The sequence below is a fragment of the Pinus tabuliformis genome, chromosome 2_1 (genome assembly GCF_031772625.1).
Source record: "Pinus tabuliformis cultivar Carrire ecotype Pingquan chromosome 2_1, CPIR1, whole genome shotgun sequence".
NCBI lineage: Eukaryota > Viridiplantae > Streptophyta > Pinopsida > Pinales > Pinaceae > Pinus > Pinus tabuliformis.
In genome coordinates this window covers 738,794,120-738,818,357 of record NC_142299.1, presented here as the reverse complement: position 1 = coordinate 738,818,357, position 24,238 = coordinate 738,794,120, and the positions used below count along the sequence as shown (strand labels likewise).

At 36.3% G+C, this 24,238-nt stretch overlaps 1 protein-coding gene across 2 annotated transcripts in view; it reads right to left on the bottom strand.

Moving 5' to 3' along the window:
* Window positions 1-7,656: 7,656 nt before the first annotated feature.
* The window catches only part of LOC149202704 (isoaspartyl peptidase/L-asparaginase 1-like), a 132,090-nt gene continuing 115,508 nt past the window's right edge, over window positions 7,657-24,238 (bottom strand). Inside the window, exon 3 of one of the 2 annotated variants that reach the window (XM_089403221.1) lies at window positions 7,657-8,197. In XM_089403221.1, coding sequence (XP_089259347.1) covers window positions 7,763-8,197 — 435 coding nt within the window. In that variant the 3' untranslated portion in view covers window positions 7,657-7,762. The remainder of the gene's footprint in view (window positions 8,198-24,238) is intronic. The other variant, XM_089403220.1, reaches the window with a different exon arrangement.

Genomic DNA, 24,238 nt, shown 5'->3' with positions numbered 1-24,238 from the left:
AACGAATGTTGAAGTGCCTCGACTCCCTGACATGTTCCCACAATTTCTAGAATTACAGAATCGTATTTTGAAGCTTGAACCAGATCATGCATGGCTTGAGGATGGTTGTTGTTGCTGCTTTCAAAACTGCTCTCAGGATGACAGTCATCTTTGTCACAGGTTGCATTAGATTTTTCATCTTCATTAATCTGACTTGAAGAGTTATCTTCATGCAAGAGAAGAGATGACGGGGAATGGGAAGTACACTTTGTGATTAGACTGTTTTCAACTTCATCATGGACAACCTCACCGCCTTGTGTCAATTGAGGAGATAAATCATTGGATGAAGAAGCAAGAGAACATGGAGTATCTCTGATGCATGTGGATGCATTGTGAATGGTAGGACACACAGGCAAGTGAGGTGAAGAGGAAGTTTCGATATGGATGTCTTCTTTGACCAAAGCACATTCTAGATCTGAGTTAGAGTCTTCATGAGAAAATGGAAGATCACATGATGTGCTTGGGCATTCGTCACGACATATGGAAGCATGGGAGTGATGACTACCCAAGATTGGGGGTTGATCGAAAGAATTAATTATACAGGATGTTCCACCGAGATTAGCAGATTGATAATCGTTCAAGAATGGAAGCTCATTGTTTTGATGCATACAATTTTGAATCAGAGAGGGAAGATTGATAGTGTCCTCACCTTTTTGCTCCTCTACCTGTGTAATGTGACTTCCTTGCGCTTGATCACAATTTGAGCCAGCAGCTTGAGAATCAAGAGAATGCGAACAACTAGTTGGTGAAGTGGATTGATCAAGCAAGTCATGGTACAAGGAGTCATGGAGGATGGCAGAGATGCAGATCAGATTCGAGAGTTGAGTTATGAATGGTGACATCCTCTTGCGGAATGGAGGAGTGAATCTTCGTTATAGGCTTCCTGAGCCATTCTAAAAATTCCTCCATAGAAGCGGGAGATAGATGAGAAGATGGGTTGGGGACATGTTGCATAGAATTCTCAGCTTTGCAATCACCGCAAAGGGGCACCCACATTAGGACCAGGAAAGGAGGAAGAAAAGGAACAAACGGGGTGTTGGGCTCCTCCTCTGCAATCTGAGGTGCCTCATGATCCGCAAGAGTTGGGGAGGAAGGGAAATCAGGAGGTTCACCGTATTGAGAACTATGAACCAAGCGTTTAAACTCTTCTCTCAAGAAGTCAAAGTTCACAAGCTGTTCAGGAATTTCATAACAGAGGTGAAGAAAGCAATTAGTAAAGTCCTCAACTGATTCGTCAAGATCCATACTTAAACGGCATATTTTTTCAAAGAAGTCCCAGTGGCTATACTCATCAAACGCTTTAATCATCATTTCGGCAAGTTGACCAAATGAATTGATAGAGGAAAAGGGTAATGTGTAACACTAGCGTTGAGCACAACCTTCGAATGTGAGGGTGAGTAATACAGTCTAGACATCTTCGTACTCTATCTTGTGGCATAGGCAAAAGTTTATAACTTGGCACACATGCGCACGAAAAGATGGTTCACCCTCACCATTGAACTTTAACTTGGATAGGTCATGGATAACTTCCGCGGGGATGGTACATTCGAACTTTGTAGAAAGACATCCCGAGATCATGATGTTAGGAAGAGCCATTTTTAAATAAGAGATTCAAACCAGACTCTATAGGCACAACCTACTGTCAGGCCCTCCTTCTAGCGCCATTTTGTTGACAGTGTTGGACCCCCCAACAAGGGGGATCTCCCCGATGTGAAGTCCCAACGAGACCTCACACCGTTTGGTGTAGGAGTCCCATCTGGTATAAAGGCTTGATTTCCATATACTTAGAGATATGCCTTGGCTCTGGTTGTCAGCACATGAGAGTGTTACGTTGGCATCTTCAAACAACAAGGTACATGTTCTTGGTGAGCGCGTAATGTAACTGTGTCAAGGTTCTCAAACTGCAAAAGGGGGAGAAAAGTGAGCCTCTAAGTGAGATGTAGTAATACCACCCGGAAAGAGACACACGCGAACCAGGAATGGTTTGTCCAGCATCCAACGAAATAGTCCACAGTGGATGTGACAGTGGTTAAAACCAAAGTACAAGGGAAAACACTTACACCATCCAGCAGAGTAGTCCACACGGATGTGATGGTCGTTATAACTAGTAAACAAGACAAATATGTCTAATGTCCTACAGAGTAGTCCATAAGGAAGAGACAACAGTGATAAGAAATACAACACATCTTCAACAATGTAAGTACTAAAATAGGAGGAAAAAGAAAAAACGTGGTGTTGGGCTCCTCCTCTGCAATCTAAGGTGCCTCATGATCTGCAAGGGTTGGGGAGGAAGGGAAATTAGGAGGTTCACCGTATTGAGAACTATGAACCAAACGTTTAAACTCTTCTCTCAAGAAGTCAAAGTTCACAAGCTGTTCAGGAATTTTGTAACAGAGGTGAAGGAAGCAATCAGTAAATTCCTTAACTGATTTGTCAAGCTCCATACTTAAACGACATATTTTTTCACGGAAATCCCGGTGGCTATACTCATCAAACGTTTTAATCATCATTTCAGCAAGTTGACCAAATGAATCGATAGAGGCAGTGTAATGTGTAACACCAACATTGAGCACAACCTTCGAATGTGAGGGTGAGTAATACAGTCTAGACATCTTCGTACTTTATCTTGTGGCATAGGAAAAAGTTTATAACTTGGCGCACATGCGCACGAAAAGATGGTTCACCCTCACCACTAAACTTTAACTTGGATAGGTCATGGATAACTTCCGCGGGGATGGTACATTCAAACTTTGTAGAAAGACATCTCGGGATTATGATGTCAGGAAGAGCCATTTTTAAATAAGAGATTCAAACTAGACTCTACGGGCACAACCTGTCGTCTGGCCCTCCTCCTAGCGTCATTTTGTTGATGGTGTTGGACCCGCTAACAAGGGGGATCTCCCTGATGTGAAGTCCCAATGAGACCTCATACCATTTGTTGTAGGAGTCCCATCTGGTATAAAGGCCCGATTTCCATATACTTAGAGATATGCCTTGGCTATGGTTGTTAGCACATGAAAGTGTTATGCTGGCATCTTCAAACAACAAGGTACATGTGCCTGGTGAGTGCGTAATGTAACTGTGTCAAGGTTCTCAAACTGCAAAAGGGGGAGAAAAGTGAGCCTCTAAGTGAGAGGTAGTTGTACCACCCAGGAAGAGACACACGTGAATCAGGAATGGTGTGTCCAGCATCCAGCGGAATAGTCCACAGCAGACGTGACAATTGTTAAAACCAAAGTACAAGGGAAAACACATACACCATCTAGCAGAGTATTCCACACGGATGTGACAATCGTTATAACCAGTAAACAAGAAAGGTATGTCTAATGTCCTATGGAGTAGTCCACAAGGACAAGACAACAGTGATAAGAAATACAACACATCTTCAACAATGTAAGTACTAAAACAACCAAAGTAGTTCAACTATCTTAATACAAGTTAAGAAAACATGCATTACAAATGTTTAAAGAGTAGCCTTACAAACATCTATAAAACATGCATGAAAACGTGATGGCCTTAACAGGGTTCTGAATTAAGCAAAAGTCCTAAGACACATCTGTACACCATACATCACTAGCCCCAGTAGTGGGACATTGGAGCCACTCCTCGCTCCTCAAAGAATAGACTACAGACTCTCAATGCTATGTGGAAGGAGCCAAGGTGAAAAGTCCTTACTCATACAATGGGAGGGGTATATATAGCCAAGGGTGATGCTTGACCCTTGTGACTCTTGGACTACCCTCATGATCGTTCAACTTCCAATGACTTTTCAACTGACATGACTCTTCAACTTCTTGTGTGCGTCCATTGGACTTCACTTTACATTACATTGAGTTACAACGGATATGGCCCATAGTGGTGATGTGGCCAAGACAACTCATGACACAACTCGACATGACACTGCTGACATGTACTGGCTGACTGTGGTGTCCGTGTCAAGTTGTTGCACTGCTGAGTGATGGATGTACTCTTGGTGTGCTTTGTCTTCTCCTTCGCATGGCATAGTGCTGCGGGGTCTTCGATGGTCTTGGTCTTGCATGATGGTTCAATGCATATGTTCCTTTTGCTTGTTGCTTTCTTTGCTTGGTACGCCTGTCCAACTGCAAACAAGTCTTCTAGCATGTGCGCTCCTTCTTCATCTCATTCGTCGTCTCGCCATGATAGGGAGGGAGGACAACTCACTGAGACAGTGCAAAGCGGAGCTTAAGCTGGAATGAGGAACTCTGGGAGAACAACCTGCACTGTCGGGAAAAACTGCGCAGTGACCACTGGGAGGCAAAATTGCGTAGTGAAGGAGACTAGTGGAAGCTGCAAGCTGGGACCTTGAGGGGCACTTCTGCGTAGTTCCTAGAGGGAAGGAAAGACAGGGTAGGGTTGTAGGGGACTTGCTAGGTAGTTCTGCACAATTTTCAAGAGAAAGGCATGACAGGGTTGTAAGGGACCCACTGGGAATGACTACATAGTTTTGGAGAACAGTGCAGGACAAGCAATAGAGGGACTGCTAGACATGACCGTGCAGTTTTGGAGAATAGTGCAGGACAGGCATGAGAGGTCTGCTAGACATGTCTGCACAGTTTCTGAAGGCAGTGCAGAGTAAGGCAATAGAGGACTAGATGAACATGTCTATGTAGTTTTGGATATCAGTGCAGGACAGGCAGTAGGAGGCTTGCTAAACATCTCTGCAGTTTCTAAAGGCAGTGCAGAGTAAGGCAGTAGAGGACCAGTAGGACATTTCTGCGCAGGTTTGGAGATCAGTGCAGATCCATGTCTTGGTCCAGTGTAGGGTTCCGATAGACCAGAAGGAGGCTTGATGATTGTGCTTGAGAAATGCGCAGTTCAATTTGGACATGGAGGCAGTTTTTGCACAGTTCTGGGAGGCAGATACGTTGTTCACCTCCGGGATTGCACAGTGCAATTGACCTAGAGGACAACCTCAAGCACTACACAGTTTCGGGCAGCAGAGCAAGGTCACTGAGGGCTGAGATTGCGTAGTGCAGCTCAGTCAGGATCTGGTGGAAGAGGGTTGTCCGGTCGGATAGATTTTCAGGAAAATGGCTAAGTGTTGAAAGCAAGTGAACTTGTGCAGACTTGACATTGTTAGCTACACTTAGCATACTTCGACGACAAGACAACACAGACCACCAGTACAACAAGACAAAACATGCCCTCGGTGATACTGTCTTAGAGCTGAAAGTGACAAGCGCGACACTTGAGATAGACCTTCAGATGACCATGACGACACTTGCGTGACAGTGCTTACAACTTTGTGTGTCATTATGACGTATGTTTACATAGCGACGAAAACCCCAACACATAAAGACAAACCTTCAAACTCACTAGAACGAGATCACCAACATGACAAAATAATCAATATGCCAAAAGACTTCACAAGTGCTCATGGGATGAGCTCGAGTGTTTGCAACCATTAAAGGAAAAACCAAAGAAAGCTCTGAAATTTGGATGTAAGCCAAAAATTTTGGAGGGTGTTGCAACCGCTACAACATATTCATGTAAATATCCAAGAAAGGATACCAAAATTAAACCTCTACTTTTCTCTCACTGTCAATACAGTAGGGAAAAGGCCTTGTTCATTTAGCTAATTTATTTTAAAGAAAGCACAAATAAAACTCCTTCATGCATGTTTAATTAAAAAGCTTTCTCAAGGTTACTCCATATAGATAAACATATACTTTTCTCACATCACCAATGTAGTAGGGAAATTTAATCCATAGTTACCAAATTTGCTCGAATCAAAGGAAAAAATATCAAAATTTGACAATATAGTTCGAATATCAAATAGTTTATTAAAAATTCGATCCGGTTCACAACATTAGCTAATCAAAGAATCGAAAATCCATACTTCATAATTTATCCACAAGGAAGTGTTAATTTGTGTGCATATAATGTGTCCAATGTCTCCTAGACGTAAAATAGATGGCAACAAGATGGTATGTAGAAAATGATAACTAACTTGAGTTGGGAAATATTCGTGTTTTTCAGTTTCAATCTTGAAATATTCTTATTTTCAGTTTCAGTCTTGCTTGGAAGGACCTAGAAAGAGAACACAAGAAAGCAAAAAATTTGAGCTTGAATAGTGAAAGTGAAAAAATTCTATAATGAGTAACTAATTTTTCAAATATACTTATATCATAGAGGAATTTTAAATAAATAAGTTTTAAAAATTAAATTTTTAAATATATATTAATTACAAGAACATTTTAGATTAACACGAATTTCAGTGATTAATTGTAGTTATAAATCTATTATATTAGTCAAAATTATTTAAATTTTAAATGAATATGAAAAAAAGTCAACTAAAAATATTGCTATTACGGAAAAGAAAGTATAAATATCTAGATATTTGGATGGTATATTGTTAAATTATTCACAAATTAAAAATATTTCATCCAACTTTTTATGATAGGATATTGAATTCGAACTCAAACTTAATAACTATGGAAATATCACCTTGTTCAATTAGTCAATTTGTTATAAAGAAAACACATGAAATTTCTTCGGGCCCTTTCAATAAAAAAGGTCTCTTATGGTTGCTTCACATTTTTGCAGATATCTAAAACAGCAGCAATAATGAACATATGATTTCCAACATAGACGTGTCAAAGCTTTCCTTTCATGCATAAACTCATGGTTATGGGTTCCACTGTCATGCATAAACTCATGGGTATGCATTCCCACGAATGTTACGCACCAGAAATTGGTGGAGTGGGAATCAGCCTTGCAGCAAATTTAGTGGATTTAGTGGGGCAGGTGATTCCCCAACATGTTAGCATTATATTATCCGTAACACTTTATGATCTAGTGATAACAACAAAAATTCCAAAAAATTAGTGTTGACATCGATTTTGACAGGTATTTTAAATATAATTTGATAAATATTTTATAAATTTGTTATTGATTTTGTTATATATTTTGATTTTTTTTTGTGAACTATGGGTTAATAGTACATTTGACATGCAGTGGAGATAAATTAAGAAAATTCAGAAGTGTTTGATTACAAATAAATTCAAAATTAAAAGTGTAAGTCCTATGTTATCTTGTTAAGTGAAACAGGGGCTGCTCCTATTGAAGCAATTGCTATTGTGCTAGTCATAAGGTATTTAAAAAAATTGAGCAAATGGAAAAGGGTAGATGGCCTAAGGTTGTCTTTAATGACAAATTGTGCAACAGAAAAAAAATTTGGATGCAACAAAATAACAAATGGTTTAGTAAATGGGGTATTTGTTTGAACACGTGTTCCATAAACAACAAAGAGATAAAAGCTTTTGTTATGGATAAGTTCCACAAACATACTTGGGATAAAGAGCTAGGAAAAAAATAAAGTACTATATTGAAGTGTTTAATCCCACTCATAGTCATCAACCAAAGGCATACATAGAGGTCAATATCTCTTAGAGAGTCAAAACTCTTATATTGCATGATTCTCTTCTAATTACTCATAATGTCATCGAGAATTATTAAATTTTATTTTGGAGATTAAGCATGAATGAAAATTGCAAAGTGTCCATAAAATATATCAACAATTTTTGTTTGAGATTAAATATGAATAAAGAAATTGCAAGAATGTAGACAAGATTTTAGATTCACCAAAAATAAATGCAATGTTAAGATTTTAGATTCACCAAAAATAAATACAATGTTAAGGCATCAGTTCAAATCCAAATACATATTAAGATCCATAAAACATTGTGAAAAATGCATAACATCATGCCAATATTCCCACTTCAGAGCAACCATCCTCTGTCGCGCAAGCCCTAAACATACCACTGGTATTAAAAGGCATGGCAACTTCTCCATTGCATGATACTGCAACAAGACCACAAGTCCCTTTCTCCATATTTCCCATAACATAATTAGCCGCTTCCTTGACAGAAAATCCCTTATACTCCATCAGTGCGGCTACATCGCGTGCCACAGTAGCTTGTATAATATGTTCTCCCATACCTGTAGCTGAGACAGCACATAAATGGTTCGCATAGTTACCTGCGCCTATAATTGGAGTATCTCCAATTCGACCCACCATCTTGTTCATCCGCCCACCTGTAGAAGTAGCTGCTGCACAATTTCCTAGACTGTCAACTACTGCACATCCAACTGTCTCTGGATGATAATTACTCTCTGTTGGTGCAGAGAAGGCAACCTGTTGAAATAGAACTTACATAAAAAATAAATAAAAATATTACGCAAGGTGAAAGTTTTCCATTTTCACAAATTAAAAAGTTTCACAGACTAGCGGAAAATATAACCTACCGGTGTGGAGAAAGTCAGCAAAATCAATAAAAAAATTCCAAAATACACGGTGAAACGTTTTATTTTCACAATTAAAAAGTGTTCACACAGTGACTGAAATAGAACCTAGATCTCTTATTAAAAACATTAAAAAATTAATAAAAGCATTGAAGTAAACAGGGTCCAAGTTTCCACTTTTCTGGTTAAAAAAAACCACTTTCCTGTTATAAAAAAAAGGTTCATAGACAACTGAAATAAAAACCACTTTCTTGTTATAAAAAAGGTTCATAGACAACTGAAATAGGACTTTTTTTGGTTAGTTATCTAATTATTATATTTTTTTGGAGTTTTTTTATTTAACTCAACGTGAAATAATTTTTTATTATCAAATAATGGCTTTTTGCTATTTAAAATATGTTTTTGACTACATATATAAATTCAGTAATTTAAAATTTTTTCAAAATATTAAAATTATGGAAAATTTAGTCAAAGTCAAATACCAATCAAATTTTGAGCAAAATCACTTCCCTAAATAAAAAAAGGTTCTAACACTAATTGAAATAGAACTTTAGCATTGTTGAGAAAGACATGAAAATTCTTAAAAACATATCAAGTACACAGGGTAAAAGGTTCTTATTTTCATAATTGAAAAATTAATTTACACAAATTTAAATAAGAATTAAGTAACTTATATTAGGAGTTCTCTTTACTGCAATTTTTAGGAGTTTCCGTGTCGGAATCTCGGGGAAAAAATTGTGGTGAAATCTTGATTTGTGTTATTTAAACTAGTTTTTTCACTATATATATCACTAGATTCAGCCCATTGAAAAACCTCTAGGGCAATTCTATTGTGCAGGGGTTACCCATCAAACTTGTGATTTCAATGAATTCTTGTAGGATTTTAGAGAAATTGGACCAGAAAAATCCACTGAAAAAACTTCCAAAAAGTCATTTTTTTTTAATTAAAATGATATACAGTTTATCAAATAATTAACCATAACAATAAATAAAATTAATTCACACAAATTCAAATAAGAATTAACTAATTTTTTTTTAATTAAAATTATATTGTTTATTAAATAATTAACTATAACCATATTTATTTTTATAAGTAAAATTTACACAATATTAATCTATTCATTAAATTAATTAGGAGTAGTCTTTATGTGCGATTTTTTGGAGTTCCTAGTGGATTTTTGGTGGGAGTCCTACAAAAAAATTGAGGTCAAATCTTGATTTGTGTTGTTTAAAGTTTACTTGTCAAACTTGTGATTCCAATAAATCCCTACCAGATTCAAGACAAATTAAATCAAAAAATAAACATAAAATTTTCTAAAAAATCACTTACAAACTACTCAAATTAATTTTATTTTTTTCATTGATCATCCACTCACAAAAATCTTGAAAATTAAAAAAAGAAATTGTTGATTAAATAGTCAAAATTTACTCATAAAATTGGCAAAGCGATTAATCCATCCATCCACAAAATTCTTAAAATTTTCAGAAATATGATTGATTTGAAAAGTAATTCCTAACCCTTTTATGAATGTTATTAATATATAATTTTGAGAAAGAAAAACACAAACTGAAAGAAAAACACAAACTGTTTTGGTGTTTTGAAATTCAATGTTATGAGTTATTATCCTAGTTATGTTTTATTTTTCCTTTTTTTCAAAAAAAAGAAAAATAAAACATAACTAGGATAATAACTCATAACATTGAATTTCAAAACACCAAAACATATCAAAAAATGTCGGATCAAAAACATTTGAGCACTTATTTTTTACTTCAAAACACACCCAAAAATACCCAGCCATGTTTTCAATTTGTTTTGATCGAGATGAGGTGGATATTAAGCCTACCAGAGCATTAAAATGGTTATGGGCATAATTACCAAAATTGGGTTTAAATCTTAATAAAATCGCCAAATCGCGAGTTTTTCAACGACACAATTTTATCAGCGGAGTTTTGGCGGTTTTGTTTTGTTGTTTTTTTTTAATTGAAAAAAATTGGGATTAAATTGTAAAAATCACGATTAAAGTGTTAAATCAAGATTAAAGTGTTAAATCAAGATTAAATTATAAAAATCAAGATTAAATCGTAAAAATCAAGGATTAAATCGTAAAAATCAAGATGAAATCTAAAACAAATTAATATTTTGTATTTATTTTTTTATTTTGGTAAGTTTTTATCCAAATTTTCAGTTTTCTCACCAATTTCATAACTCTGCATTTTAGAAGCTTTGTGACTTTGCCAACCTTGGTTTCTCACCGATTTTATAACTTTTCATTTTTAGAAGCTTTGTGACTTTTGCAACCTTGGTTATGGGACTCAACAAAAAAAACATATGCCAAATGACACCTAAACAATGATGAATTCACCCTAAAATCTTTCATAAAACACACAATCATTCTAGTTTTTTATCATTTGATTTAAATTTACAACACAATGTGTTATCTAGAAAAATCTAATTTTTGTAATTTTACTTGTGTTTCCACATTTCCAAAATTTGGCTCCGTTACATTTCCATTTTCTAAGCATTTCACAAACGTTATCCCTGGTGGTTGGGACTGTTCATTAATGACCTCCCACCATGATATGTTTCCATTAATTGACGCGACTATGATGTAATGATGGTGTAACCATGAAATATTGATAATGAAATATATATGTGTTTCTTCAAAAGGGATCGCACCCCTTTTTAAAAATATTTCACAAACACAAACATGTTTCCACATTTCATGTAAAATCGTTAATAATGAACTCTTTTCTAATACCTTCTTTGGTCAATAATTCCGACGCTGTTACATTTCATGTAAAATCGTTAATAATGAACTCTTTTCTAATACCTTCTTCGGTCAATAATTTCGACGCTGTTACATTTCCATGTTGTAACCATTTTAGAAACATATACTTGTTTCCACATTTCATGCAAAATCATTACTACCAAACTCTTTGTTAAACCTTGCTCTTTATAATAGTTTTCAAACTCCATGTACTTTGATTTTCCATCACCATTTTATCATTTACCACTCGTTTTTTTCTAATATTTAGAATTCCATAAAATGTTTTATAAATATGGAATAAAAAGTAGACTCTTCCCACTATAATTATCTATAAATGTCATAACAATACTCCCCTCTTATTGATAGTTGACTTATGGATCTATAGAAATTTATATATATGAGTTGTAGTATAGTTTTAGTTTTCCATACAACTTCTTTTAGAAATTATTTGTGTATCTTCTTTCCTAAAATGAATGCTTCTAAGAGCTCTAAAGGCTTCTATCTCCAATAATGCATAATCATATTTAACTTATATAGTGAAGGATAACTCTAAAGTTCAAATGTCCATAACTTAAATGTCATAATGTACTTTAGTGAATTATTGGTACTGTTAGCACACTTTTGATGTAGCTGCTTTCTTCAAGCTATAGAGTGTTTTTCTTCCATCGTCCAACTTTTTATTTGACGATTCATAATAAAGGTTTTGATCAGACTTTCATTTCTCAATGCTACCATTGAACACACTTCGCAATAATCCTTTGCACACTTTAGATGTTCCTACTTGCTTTCTTCAAGCTATGGAGTTTTTTGCTTCCATTGCCCGACTTTCTTCTTTGAAGATTTCACAATAAAGTCTTGATCGGACCCGCATTTCTCAAACTTGCTGTTGCATTGTTCTTGTTCTAATAACATACGACTAAGTTCATCCAATGTGATTCCAAGGAATTTATTTGTGACAAGTTCACTCTCGTGAAAGTTTGAAATGTCTCTCCCAAGCCACTAATTGACAATGCTATTAGACACTTCATTTCCTTGTGTCACCAACTACAATGACCTAGTCTCACACTCTCTCCCAACCCATTAATTGACAATGCTATTAGATCCTTCATTTCCATTGTGTCACCAACTAAAATGACCTAGTCTCACACTCTCTCCCAACCCATTAATTGACAATGCTATTAGATCCATCATTTCCATTTTGTCACCAACTGCAATGACCTAGCCTCACACATCTTAAATGCACATCATATAGTCTATGGCATTCTATCTGTCGCTCATCTCCAACGCATATAATTGATTGCACAAGCAAAGAATGCTAGATTTGTTTGAAGCCTTATAAACATTGTACAATGTGAATTAAATCTTGCTTGCATTATTTGTGCTACAAATAAAGTTGAGAAATGATATGGTTTGCCAATGAAGTTTGTTAGTTCTTCTATATTAGTTAAATTTGTATCCTTACTTTCACAAGTTTTGATAATTCAAGTTCAAGTTCAACATATTCTTGAATAAATCTCTAAACAAGATAGTACTTCCCATCCAATTTTGAATAAATGCTAAAAAAAAATACCATATTGAACCCTTCACTCTACAAAATCTTACATTGTCTTAACTAATAAATTGAGAGTACTTGCACATGAAAGCTTCTAATGATTAATAACTCCATGCAAAATCAACTGCTTTACTAAATAACTTCAACAAAAACTAAAGTGGAATTCTTTTTAATCTCTAGATTTCATAACGTGTCCTAGAGTTGTGTGAACCCTAGCAACTTAGAAGACAACTATAAATAAAATAGTATAATGATGATATAACATTTAACTTTACTACTTAATGCACTATTTCTCTCAAGTTTAGGATATTTGATCTATTAACTTCGTATTTATAGCCTACACACCTATCCAACACCATCCACCTATTTATTCAACACAATCCAGCTATTTATTCCCTATAGGCTGAGAATAAACTCTTCCCCGTGAGGCATGAAAGGATATCTATATTTTAAGCGACATTTTAAGAGAATCTTCTTTGCTCCCTATTCTCCAACCAGCATAAAGGATGGTTTTGTTGGTTGGCTTTGTAAAGCCAAGGCCAATACCATCGTTAGAAAAACAATTCCATTTTCTTAATTTCAAAAATAAAATTGCACTTACGATATGTGGCAATTGAAGAATATGAATGAATGATATTTTAATTTCCACGGGATTAAAAATAGTTTATGGAACTACAAATCTCTTTTATTTTGCTTTTTACAATTTAATCATTTTTTTTTACTCAAATTGATGATGAGTTGACCTAACTTTCTAACAGTCCCCTCACTGAAAGGACAATGCCAAAGAATTGAAACTAACAGACTGCTATAACTGTCTTTGATGTCTTTAAAAGCATCACATTCCAAAATGAAATTCTTCTGCTATAACTGTCTTTGATGTCTTTAAAAGCATCACATTCCAAAATGAAATTCTTTTCTGATTCCACTGCCCTAAAAATACAAAAAATTAATATCCCAATTTTTAAAAATAATTATTGGAAAAAAGACACGTGGCAAACTTGGATTAATTAAAAAGTTCGGATTCCCGAGGGGTGAATATCCTGTCCAATTAATGTGAGTCATTGTGCTCCAAGGCGTCCCGTGCTTGGAATAGACGGGGTTAAACTTTTGCATTCAGGCTTTCATACAGTAGCGGATTTATTACGTTTTATAATAGGCTTTTTTACGCCTCTAGCAAGCTCCGCTGAATCAAGACCCACTGGATTGGAAGATCTGGAAGAAGTTCGCTGATTTTGATCTAATTTCGTCAAACCAATGCAACTTATATAATGAATGACAATAATTTTTGTTGTGCAATATGCCAATTAGTAACACAGTGCTGCTTGATTAAAATTCAAGTGACTGCAATTTGATATCCAACTGAGATTTGAAATGCAAAACTCAGCGTAGCTTATGGTGTCAATTATCAATGAAACCTGTGGTGTCAAATACTCCCAACATTGACATGCTCATAAATCAAATGGCTTAATAGCGGTGTTGATGGTTCTATTTAACAATAAACATCACATTGACCATTCTCATCCATAGTCACACTTGATAGTTTCTTCACTGAAGACAAAGCAATAGGGATATGGACTAAATGCCAATCACCAAAGCTACATTGGATTTAATCTAGCAACTATTAATGATCAATACCCCCACAATAAAGGAATATAACGCTTCTACATTAACAATGAATAAGATGCTCTAGTAATAATGACAGCATAGGGAATTCAATCTGAGCATGGAGGATAACAATTACTACTAACAACTTAAGATAAATCTAATTGACATATAAAAATTGAGGAAGACCATACGTAAAATTTCATACCGTCGATTGTATCCAACTCTTAAACTCTTAGATATATTACTTGAAATAATTGATAGCTGTGGCCTTCAAAATGATTTGGGAATTTTTTTTATGACAACTATTTGGTTGGTTAACTTAATAGAATACTCAATGCAACCAAGGTTGTTGTAAAATGTGGTATGTACATGAGAACTCACACAATTACAACCACCATTAATTCTACAAGAAAGCATGGAAACGATGGTGAATTCAATGCTATTTACCAATCAATTGGTGGAATCAAGCTGTGGATAAATGCTAAATAAGAATAGAGTATAATGTTATGGCATTTGGTTACAGTGGAAAGCTTATTCTGTGATGGCTATAGCTAGCTATTTACAACATTCAATAGCAATTAATAGAAGCCAGTGATTCAATTCTATGAATGACAACATTGCATGAATAATTAATTTAACGGAAAGAATTATACTTTTTCATGATGAAATTAAGTAGCAAAACTAGAGTACATAATAATGAATTCACGAGGCAATTTAAACATAATGGACAGCACGCTGTAAAACCAAATGGAAATATAAACTTTTAATGCTAATGTCTTTTATTCTTGACAATTGCAATTTTCCAATGCAAGTTATTGTTCTTTGGGCCATTCAACAATTTACATATGCTTCCTCTTCCACTTTTCCCAAAAAGACCCTTTGTGAGTCCCTTTTCAAGGGGATATAGGTAGCTAAGGAAGGCCAATTATCCCTATATCACTTCCTATTCTCAATGTTCTTTCTCTTATTTCATCATTTTGCAGTTTATTTTTTTTCTTTCTTTAATTTCATTTGATTTCTTAAGGCTCGCATTGTTATGTTTTTTTCTTTTTTTATTTTTTTTCTTTCAACCCTCATTCTCTTTGTGCTGATCTTATATAAAATTATAAACCCTTCATCTTTGTTGCAGATATATTTTAGACCAACTTCCCTAGCATTGAATTAGTCTTTCTTTACCAAAATCAAAACCTCACGCTGATAGCATTTGCGAAAATTATGTACCTTGGAAATTGCTCATAATGCACATAACTTCTAAGGGAAAATGACAACTAGCACCCCAATTGCTTTGATCAAACCTTGTCATTTATCATACAATGCAACTTTTTGGCTTGTGATCATTCAAAACAATATCAAATGTTTTCCATAGTTGTATCCGCGTTGCCCGGCCTTATGTGATAATGTTAAAATTGGCAACTAGGGCCAAACTCCATGTGGGTCATCTTATTTATGGCAAATGATATTTTTCTTGGATCCCTCTCATCGAGAGGTGTAGGATTGATCTAAAGATCATCCGATTCCGATAAGTATTCATGGAGTTACGAATTTATTTGTGTTATAAGACAATTCGTCAAGGTCGGCCAACAACCAAATAAACCCCACGTGCTCAACGTTTTAGTATAAAAGGAGATGACTTGAGAGTCATTTCACACACACTTCTATCTTGATTTCTCTCCACTTGTCTTGGGTTTTAGTGGAAGAGAAATCTAGAGGTGGAACCCCTAGACGTTGGAGGAAAAGAAGTTGCCCTAGCCACAGCAAAGAAGGCAGGCTAGTGAAGCAATGGAATGGTTCTATGCGTTGACCTAAAGGAGCTCATGGAAGAAGCCTAACGCTATCCTAAGGCAGCCCTAACACAGTCCTAGAAGGCAGACCTAACGCTATCCTAAACATACCTATGGTGCCCTCGACGTAGGACTAATGCGATTGAAAAGGAGGACTGTTTTAAGGCCTAAAACAAGGCACCGAGCTGCTGGAAGGAGGCCGAGGGTAGGCCGAGTTGAAGAAGGGTTGTTTAGGGCAGAGAAAAGGTGGGTTGTAGGTGACAGCATGGGGCTGTGGTAGGCTGCAGTCCTAACCACCTCAAAACAGGGACAACATGGAGAGTTTGAGGGCTCAAACATGCCCTAAACAACAGCGTGCTAGGGGAGGTGTCTCATGAGAGTATACTGTGGTTTTCTTGAGGGTTGTTCAAGGACTGTAGGGCTGCCTAGTGCCCTAACCATATCAGTCATGAACAACAAGGTATGGCAAGGCTATTGGGACAGCAGCAAGGTATGACAAGGCTATTGGACAGCAGCAAGGTATGGCAATGGCATAGTGCAATAATAGCACAATTGGGATAGCATGATTGTTAGGGACAGCAGCTACAGCAATATAACTAGGCAGCAACAAGCATGGAGCTGCATGGGACAGCTGCATAGTAAATGGGACAGCAAAGGAATGCTAAGACACATGGGACAGCAGCAAGGTATGGCAAGGCTATTGGAACAGCAACAAGGTATAGCAAGCTGTGATGGGATAGCAGCAAAACAATGGGACAACAAGCAAACATGGAATGGCCATGTCACTAACAGTGGGACAGCAGTATGCCACATAGGACAGCAGTGGCTAGCATGGTACAGCGATGGTACATGGGACAGCAGTGCAACATAAGGTCCAACATTGTGATGATGGGTGCAGCATGGTGAGGTGCAACATGATGACGAGATGTAGCACAATGATAGGTGAAGGAGTCACCTTGGAGAATCAGTTGAAGCAGCATGTCTTCAACTGATCTCATGTATCATCTTCTTAGAGATGATCTATGCTCTTATTTAGATAAGTCAAAGTGTTGACTTTTGTTGTAAATGTACCATCTCTCTCTCTCTCTGTTGAGCTATTGAAGAACATATAAGAAGAATTGATCAAGGGTTTCCCCACATTGGGGTTTGTCCCTGGCTAGCGCCACATCTTGTGTCCTCTTGTCTTGGCTTGTCATCTGCGATTTATGTTTATCTTCTATCTGCATTTTACTTTAATGTTGATGTGATTGCTAATCTGGAAAAGATATTGAGCTAATTGTGAAAATTGAAATAAATTGATCTAAGCATAGAACATACCAAAAATTAATAGATAATTTGTCACTAAATATTTGCAAGTAGTTGTTAGCTAAAAATTCCAATATTAACAAGAAATTAAAAATGATTCTTGTAGTTCGGAAATTATCTTTTCCATTATTAAACACTTAAGAAATGAATAGAGGAGCATGTCAGGAGTAGCCCGAATGGTTGGAACTAATGATGTTAATGTTGACCACCTCAATTCGAATCCTGGTTAAACTTGCTCGATATATTTTGCAGACAATTATATTGTGCCAAGGGGTTATAGTGGTAGCAGTGCAGTCCAATCCTTAGTGGCATGGATGATTGTGTGTTCTAGTTATCGATTCCCCCTTGATTAAAAAAAAGAAATAAATAGTGAGAAGAAATAAATCAAACATGAAAAATGACATAGTTGCTCCATAGATTACAAAAAAACTAACTTGGTTAGCTAAAAATAGCAAAATAAATAAGGGGCAAGAGGGATGTGGTTGATTAGGAATACTTACTGTAGTTCACTAGGATACAAGGAAGAATTCAAGGTTTTTCTCTTATAGATGGGTATAAAATGGTCAATGATCATTTTTTTTATGGCTCTCTTCTATCATTGCACTTTGATCAAAACTCTGTGGAGGTTACTAGGGGATACATGGATACTTTTTACAATTCTTTAGGGCCAACGGTTATTAATCATAAATCAACTATTGGATTCCATCTTGATGGAATTGGGACAAACCTAGTGTGATTGTTTGATATATAAGGGATTTTTTGGTACTGATGTTTTCATTGTTGATAGGTGAAACTAGGGTCTATGGGATATTGTCCATGCTTCTCATCTAGTAGTCTAAAGATCACTCCTTTGCAGGTAATCTTGAATTGATTTCATGCATTCTTCAAGCTTCCCACATCTCCTCTGTCTCTTGCTTGTCCCTAAGTAAGGCTCAATTCAAGAGACTAGAGCAAAACCTTGGGGGTTTTTTTTCTCTTTGCTTAAAGTGTGACAATGAGAGAGGACTTCCTATTTCTCTTGGGAAGTGTGCATTATGCCTATGGATGAAGGTGGCCTTAGCCTTATTGATGTTTTGACTCAGGGTCATATTTTAGCAGAAAAATGGATAGCCATATGCTTTGAAGGTTCCACCCCATGGAAAATCCTCCTCCATTACCAATTGTTGTCTCCCTAGTGTTTCAACTATTGCTTCTTGGGCCTTTTCACGTTATGTGATATTATCTCTTCTTAACACCTATTTACAATGTCTAAGTTAGTGTTTTCTCATAGAATGTAGGAGGTTTGGAAGTTTGACGACCCTTTGGTCAAATGGAACCTCTCTTGAGGTCATGTAGGATGGAATTGGAGTTGGCTACATTAAAGTTAATGCATTTCCAAGTGTCCTAGATTGTAGGATTGTAGTTTAAGTAAAAAATGGTATTCTTTCGAGTGATCTTTGGATTTTGAGACCAAGGGTTGGATGGATTAAAAATTGCTAGCTCATTAGAAGGCTTGATTTTCCTCTAACAAGCTAGCTATCAAAACCATAATGTGATTGCTTCCTCCTGAACTATACTATAATTTGAAGATAGATATGCAAGGCTGTTTTGGTGGCACTAGGGTTGGAGATGAGGGAAGATGATTCAACAATATGATACCAAAAATCTTTAATCTCTTTTGCATCATAAGCACCTTTCATATCCTATTTTGAATGCTAGTTAGACATATTTTCACCTAGATTTTAGTTGAAATTGTCAATTACATAGTGTTTAGTTTCCCCAACTCAATTATAAGTTCTATGATTTTGCTTGGATATTTTTTTACCAAGGCTTAGCTTCCGAATCCCACCTTGTTAAAAGTAGGCTGATGAATGGTCTTTTCCTCTATTGCAATTTCCTAAATACCTTGAAACAAATTCTATGGCAGTGTAAGTTTGCTAGAACTTGTTAGAAGTATGGTTAGGACTCAGGAGTGATGTTTAGTTATGTTATAGGGTCAAATTCAATGGTGCACACTATCGTTTGGCGACTCTTGGTCCTTAGTACTTTATCCCTATTACCCCCACACCAAAGGGTAACTAGAAGAGATTTTTTCTCCTATGATCCATTTCACATATCACAACTCTACAGATGAGATCCATGGTTCTCCACAAAGAATTGACTACTGATGCTTCCCAGATATTGTTAACGGTTCAACTCACTCACATTGATGATTATGGTGCTTGACATATGTGAGGAACATTATTTCCTTGCTCCATATTAAGTGTTAATGTCTTATGTAGTTGTCATGAAATTATGATCATTTGTTGAGTCAGATAATGGATCATGATAATCTAAATTTGTATTTTTTCCCTTGTTTCACCTTGGAAGTCATCATCGTCTCCTAGATAAGTGTTTTCACTCTTGGGTTGAGTTGTGCTTTTGGGGAGATTTGAAAGGTGAAATGTAACCATATCCCAATCCATACTTAACACTCTCCATCTTTCCAAATTTCATTGTCTCGCTTATGATTGATTGTCATATATCACAGAGAGGTTCATCCTTCATAGTCCCATGAGGAGTTATAAGCATGAGGTTGATGTAGCTAAACAAAGAAAAGAAAAGATAAAGATATAAATGTTGAAATCCTGATGTTCTATGTTGTAACAATCACTTATTACAAAACTTATTTATGTTGCAATATTAGTTAAGCAATTATAGATAGAACATAAACCATATGCACAATAGAAGATAGCCAAGAACACAATGAGACACAAAGAATTTAGGTCCAATGACCAGGGAAAAACCCACAAGGGGAAAACCCAACCAGATTCTTTTTCTATTAGATATCAATAGTTCAGCAGAGATACAAAGTACAATGAGAGATCAAGAGAATGAGAAAGTTCACCCAAATCTGAACAAGTTGTAGCATGAAGATCACTGGTAGCAACAACTAAAGCAAACACATAATCAACCTTGGCTCACCAAGTTCTACTCTTACTCTCCAAGTCTCTCTCTCACACAATCTCCTTCAAGTCTCTCCAACTCTCTCTAAAGTTCAAATTCACAATGCACAAGTAAGTGAGGTGAGATGATATGAGACCCATATATATATAGGAGGAGCAATGAATTATTGACATAAAGGAGGAGCAACACACATGCCTTGAGAAGGAGTTACATTTGCCATTTAGGGAAGAGTAACTCATGCCATTAAGGAGAGACAATTTGAATTCCATTATGGAGAGGCAAAACATGCCTTAGATGAGAGGGTGAGAGGAATATTTTATGACATGCCTTTAATGAGTGTGTAAGAGAAATCTTGCATGCCATGCCTTGTAAGAGAAATCTTTTATGACATGCGTAAGAGGAATATTTTATGACAAGTCTTTTTATGAGAGTATGAGAGTGTAACAAAACATTATTGAAAGCCATGATTGAGAGACTTGAATTTATTTTTAATTATAATATAATAGTATTATAAGGATAATAATAATAATAATATTAATGATAACATTGATGATTAAGTCGAAATTGAACTATTAGGATTGATTGATGATAAAAAAAGGATTTTCCATCAACAATACTTGATTACCAATTAATGCAAGGTGATTTACTATTTTTGGAAAGTCATACTTGATACTTTTTATTTTTAGAAATTCATCCCTAAGTTGCCAATTTTCAAAACTCCCTCTTAGCTAGGGAGAATTTTCTTTCCGCAACAAAAGATCTTTGCTTTCTCTGCTCATCTTTGTTCATCTCTACTCTGTATCATCTGGAACAATGATGTCTCACTCTAATGAAGAAAAATCATCATAGGGGAGCTCCAACTACCACCCTATATCCACAGAAAATAAGGGAGAATAATCTATCACCCTATATTCACTTGGGGGGTTTCCACTTGCCAACCTATGACAAGGATCTCGCACAACCAAGTCTCATCTCTGCTTGGGGGGATCCACTTGTCAACACATGACAAGGATCTTGCACAACCAAGTTTCATTAAGTGTCAAGTGGTGGAACACCTGAATCCTAGAAAAGTTACACAAACAAGTCTCACTAAACCTATTGCCTAGATAGGTGGCTCTTCCCACGTCCCATACTGTGGGTCGGATGCATACTGAGGCCTACTCTTGTGGCACACACTACACAAGAGGTCTCTCATCCTCAGGATCTTTCCAACATCATTCCCTAATCCTATGAGCTCTAATAGGGGGGGAAGGCAGCTCAGTGTTTTCGATCAGTTATGACTTCTTCCCGGAAGGGTCATGACTCACGACCATAAGTCCAAGCTGCTCTCTAAAAACCAAGAACTTTCCTTTTGGTAAATGCTTGGTAAGAATGTCAACTATTTGATCATCAGTCACAATATGATGGAGCCTCACTTCTCCTCTCTACACCATAACCCGTTTATAGTTATATTTGATCTCAATGTGCTTGGACTTGTCACGAAACACGATATTTTCTGCAAGACGAATCCCACTCTTATTGTCACAATATATAACTGCTAGTGTCTGGAACTTGCTCAAATAGTTTCCCAAAAAGCTTTCTCAGCCAAACTGCCTCACAGTTAGCCATGCTAGCAGCAATGTACTCAACTTCAGTTGTACTCAGTGCAATAGACTTATGCTTTCTGCTCATCCAAGAGATCATGGCAGATCCCAAGCTAAAACAACACCTAGAAGTGCTCTTTCTATCAACAGAGTTACCAGCCCAATAAACATCAGTATATCCATGAAGTCTTACATTTTTAGCAGTATATCTCAATCCAAAATTGATGATCCCATGCAGGTATCTCAACACATGCTTTGCAGCAATCTAGTGTGCATGTGATGACTTAATCATATATTGGCTTAGAGTATTGACCACAAAACATATGTACAGTCTATTGTTCACTAAGAACATCAATGCCCCAATCAGTTGACGACACTCAAAAGGATTTTCCAAATAAGGACTTGCAACTTCACCACATAGCTTCTTGAAATTCATTTCCGTTGGAGAATTCATGGACTTGCATTGTGTCATACCAAATCATTCTAGTAGCTTGACAACATATTTTCCTTGAGAAAGGAAAATCTCACCAGGTCTCTTGCCATACCTCTAGGCCCAGAAAGTAGTGCATCAAATGAATATCTTTCCTTTCAAAATCGGAAGCTAACTCCCTCTTACACTGGAGGGTAAGAGGTTCTCCACTTGTCAAGAATAAGTCATCAATATATAATACCAAAATCAATGGCATACCTTGGACCATCTTGAAGTAAATATTTGGATTAGTATTACTTCTAGTAAAACCAATCTTCATAAAGAAGTTATCAATGCATGCATACCAAGCTCTTGGAGCTTGCTTCCAACCATAGAGGGATTTCTTCGGTCTGCACAAATGAGTTTTCCAGTCATGTACTTCAAAGCCTTGTGGTTGCTCCACAAATACTTCTTCCTTGAGGAAGCCATGCAGAAAAACAGTCTTCACATCAATTTGGTGAAGAGACCATCCTTGGCTTGCAGCGAGAGCCACAATGGATCAGATGGTTGTATAACAGGCAACCGGTGCAAAGATATCATCAGAGTCTATTACCTCTTTCTGAGAGAAATATCTGGCCACAAATCTAGCTTTATATTTTTCAATACTGCCATCAAAACCATGTTTAATTTTATATAGCCATTTAGAAGACACAACAAATGTACCTTGTGGTCTTGGAACCACTTCCCATACATCATTATGAATGATGGACTCATATTATTCAGCCATTGCATATTTCCACACTTGATATTTCACCACTTCTTCAAAAGTGCATGGTTTAGCCTAAATAATGTTGTTCATGGCTACAACATATCCTTGGAACGGACATGGTTTCTTGCTTTCTATGAAGGTTCCTCGGGGAGCAACATGTCTATCAACATCCTGCAAAGTGTCATGAAGCCATAATCGTCTCTTTCTATCACATGGAGAAGGATCCAAAGAGTACATGGGATCCATGAGTTCATTAGATCGATCAAGCGCATGCTTGGGATCTTCTTGTGCATCCAAGGCATCATTGTGTCTTTCAACATTAACAAGAGGAGGAATGTCTATGGCTTTTCAAAGAGATGCATCTTCATCAAATGTTCTAACTCTGTGAAACTCTATATTTCTTTGTCCAGGTACATATATTCTATAAGCTTTAGAATTTTCACAATAACCAACAATCGTACCTTTCTTACCTGAAGCTTCCAACTTGGTACTCTTTTCATTTGGCACATGAAAGTAAACAGAGTAGTCAAAGATCCTTGAGTTTCCATTTTGTTTTGGGTTATATGGTACGATGGTCTTTTTCTTGACTCCAACTTCCTTGCAGAAGTCTTGAGCTCTTATCCACTTCATCTCCACTCAAGTCATGGAATGGCTCGACATCTTCCTCAATCTTGATACAAAGGACTTGGTTCTCACATTCATCAAATGTACTTGTTGATCCCATAACAAGAGCAAGAGAAATAGTGGAAAAGTAAATAAATATAATGAAAGTATACCTGGTGTTGAGGTAGGTCTTTCTTTCTTTTCTAGATGTGAGAGTGGCTCCTTAAACCGACTTCCTCTTGAAGTTTACTCTTCTTGCACTATTTTGCACCTTGATGATCTTCAGGATCTATTTTTCTTGATTGCATCCTCATCACGAAGTTAGTGAAATAGTCATTCAAATACTCATGCAGGAAGGATAATCAATGATCTATAAAGATAAATCTAAACAAGAGCAGTGACAGAAATAAACAACATAAGTCTTGAAAATACTTTTTTTTTTAATGGGGATTGAAGGAAGTTGTTAGCTCCCTCTTGATCTGACCTCTATAAGTTACCATTGTCCATCAGACATATGTCATTGGTATAAGAAATGCATCTTCTTGAACACCACTTGGCAAACTCCATCATAATCCACTCTAATCTCAAGCATTTCGGAAACCATATTTCTCACATGAGGTAATGATTTATGGTG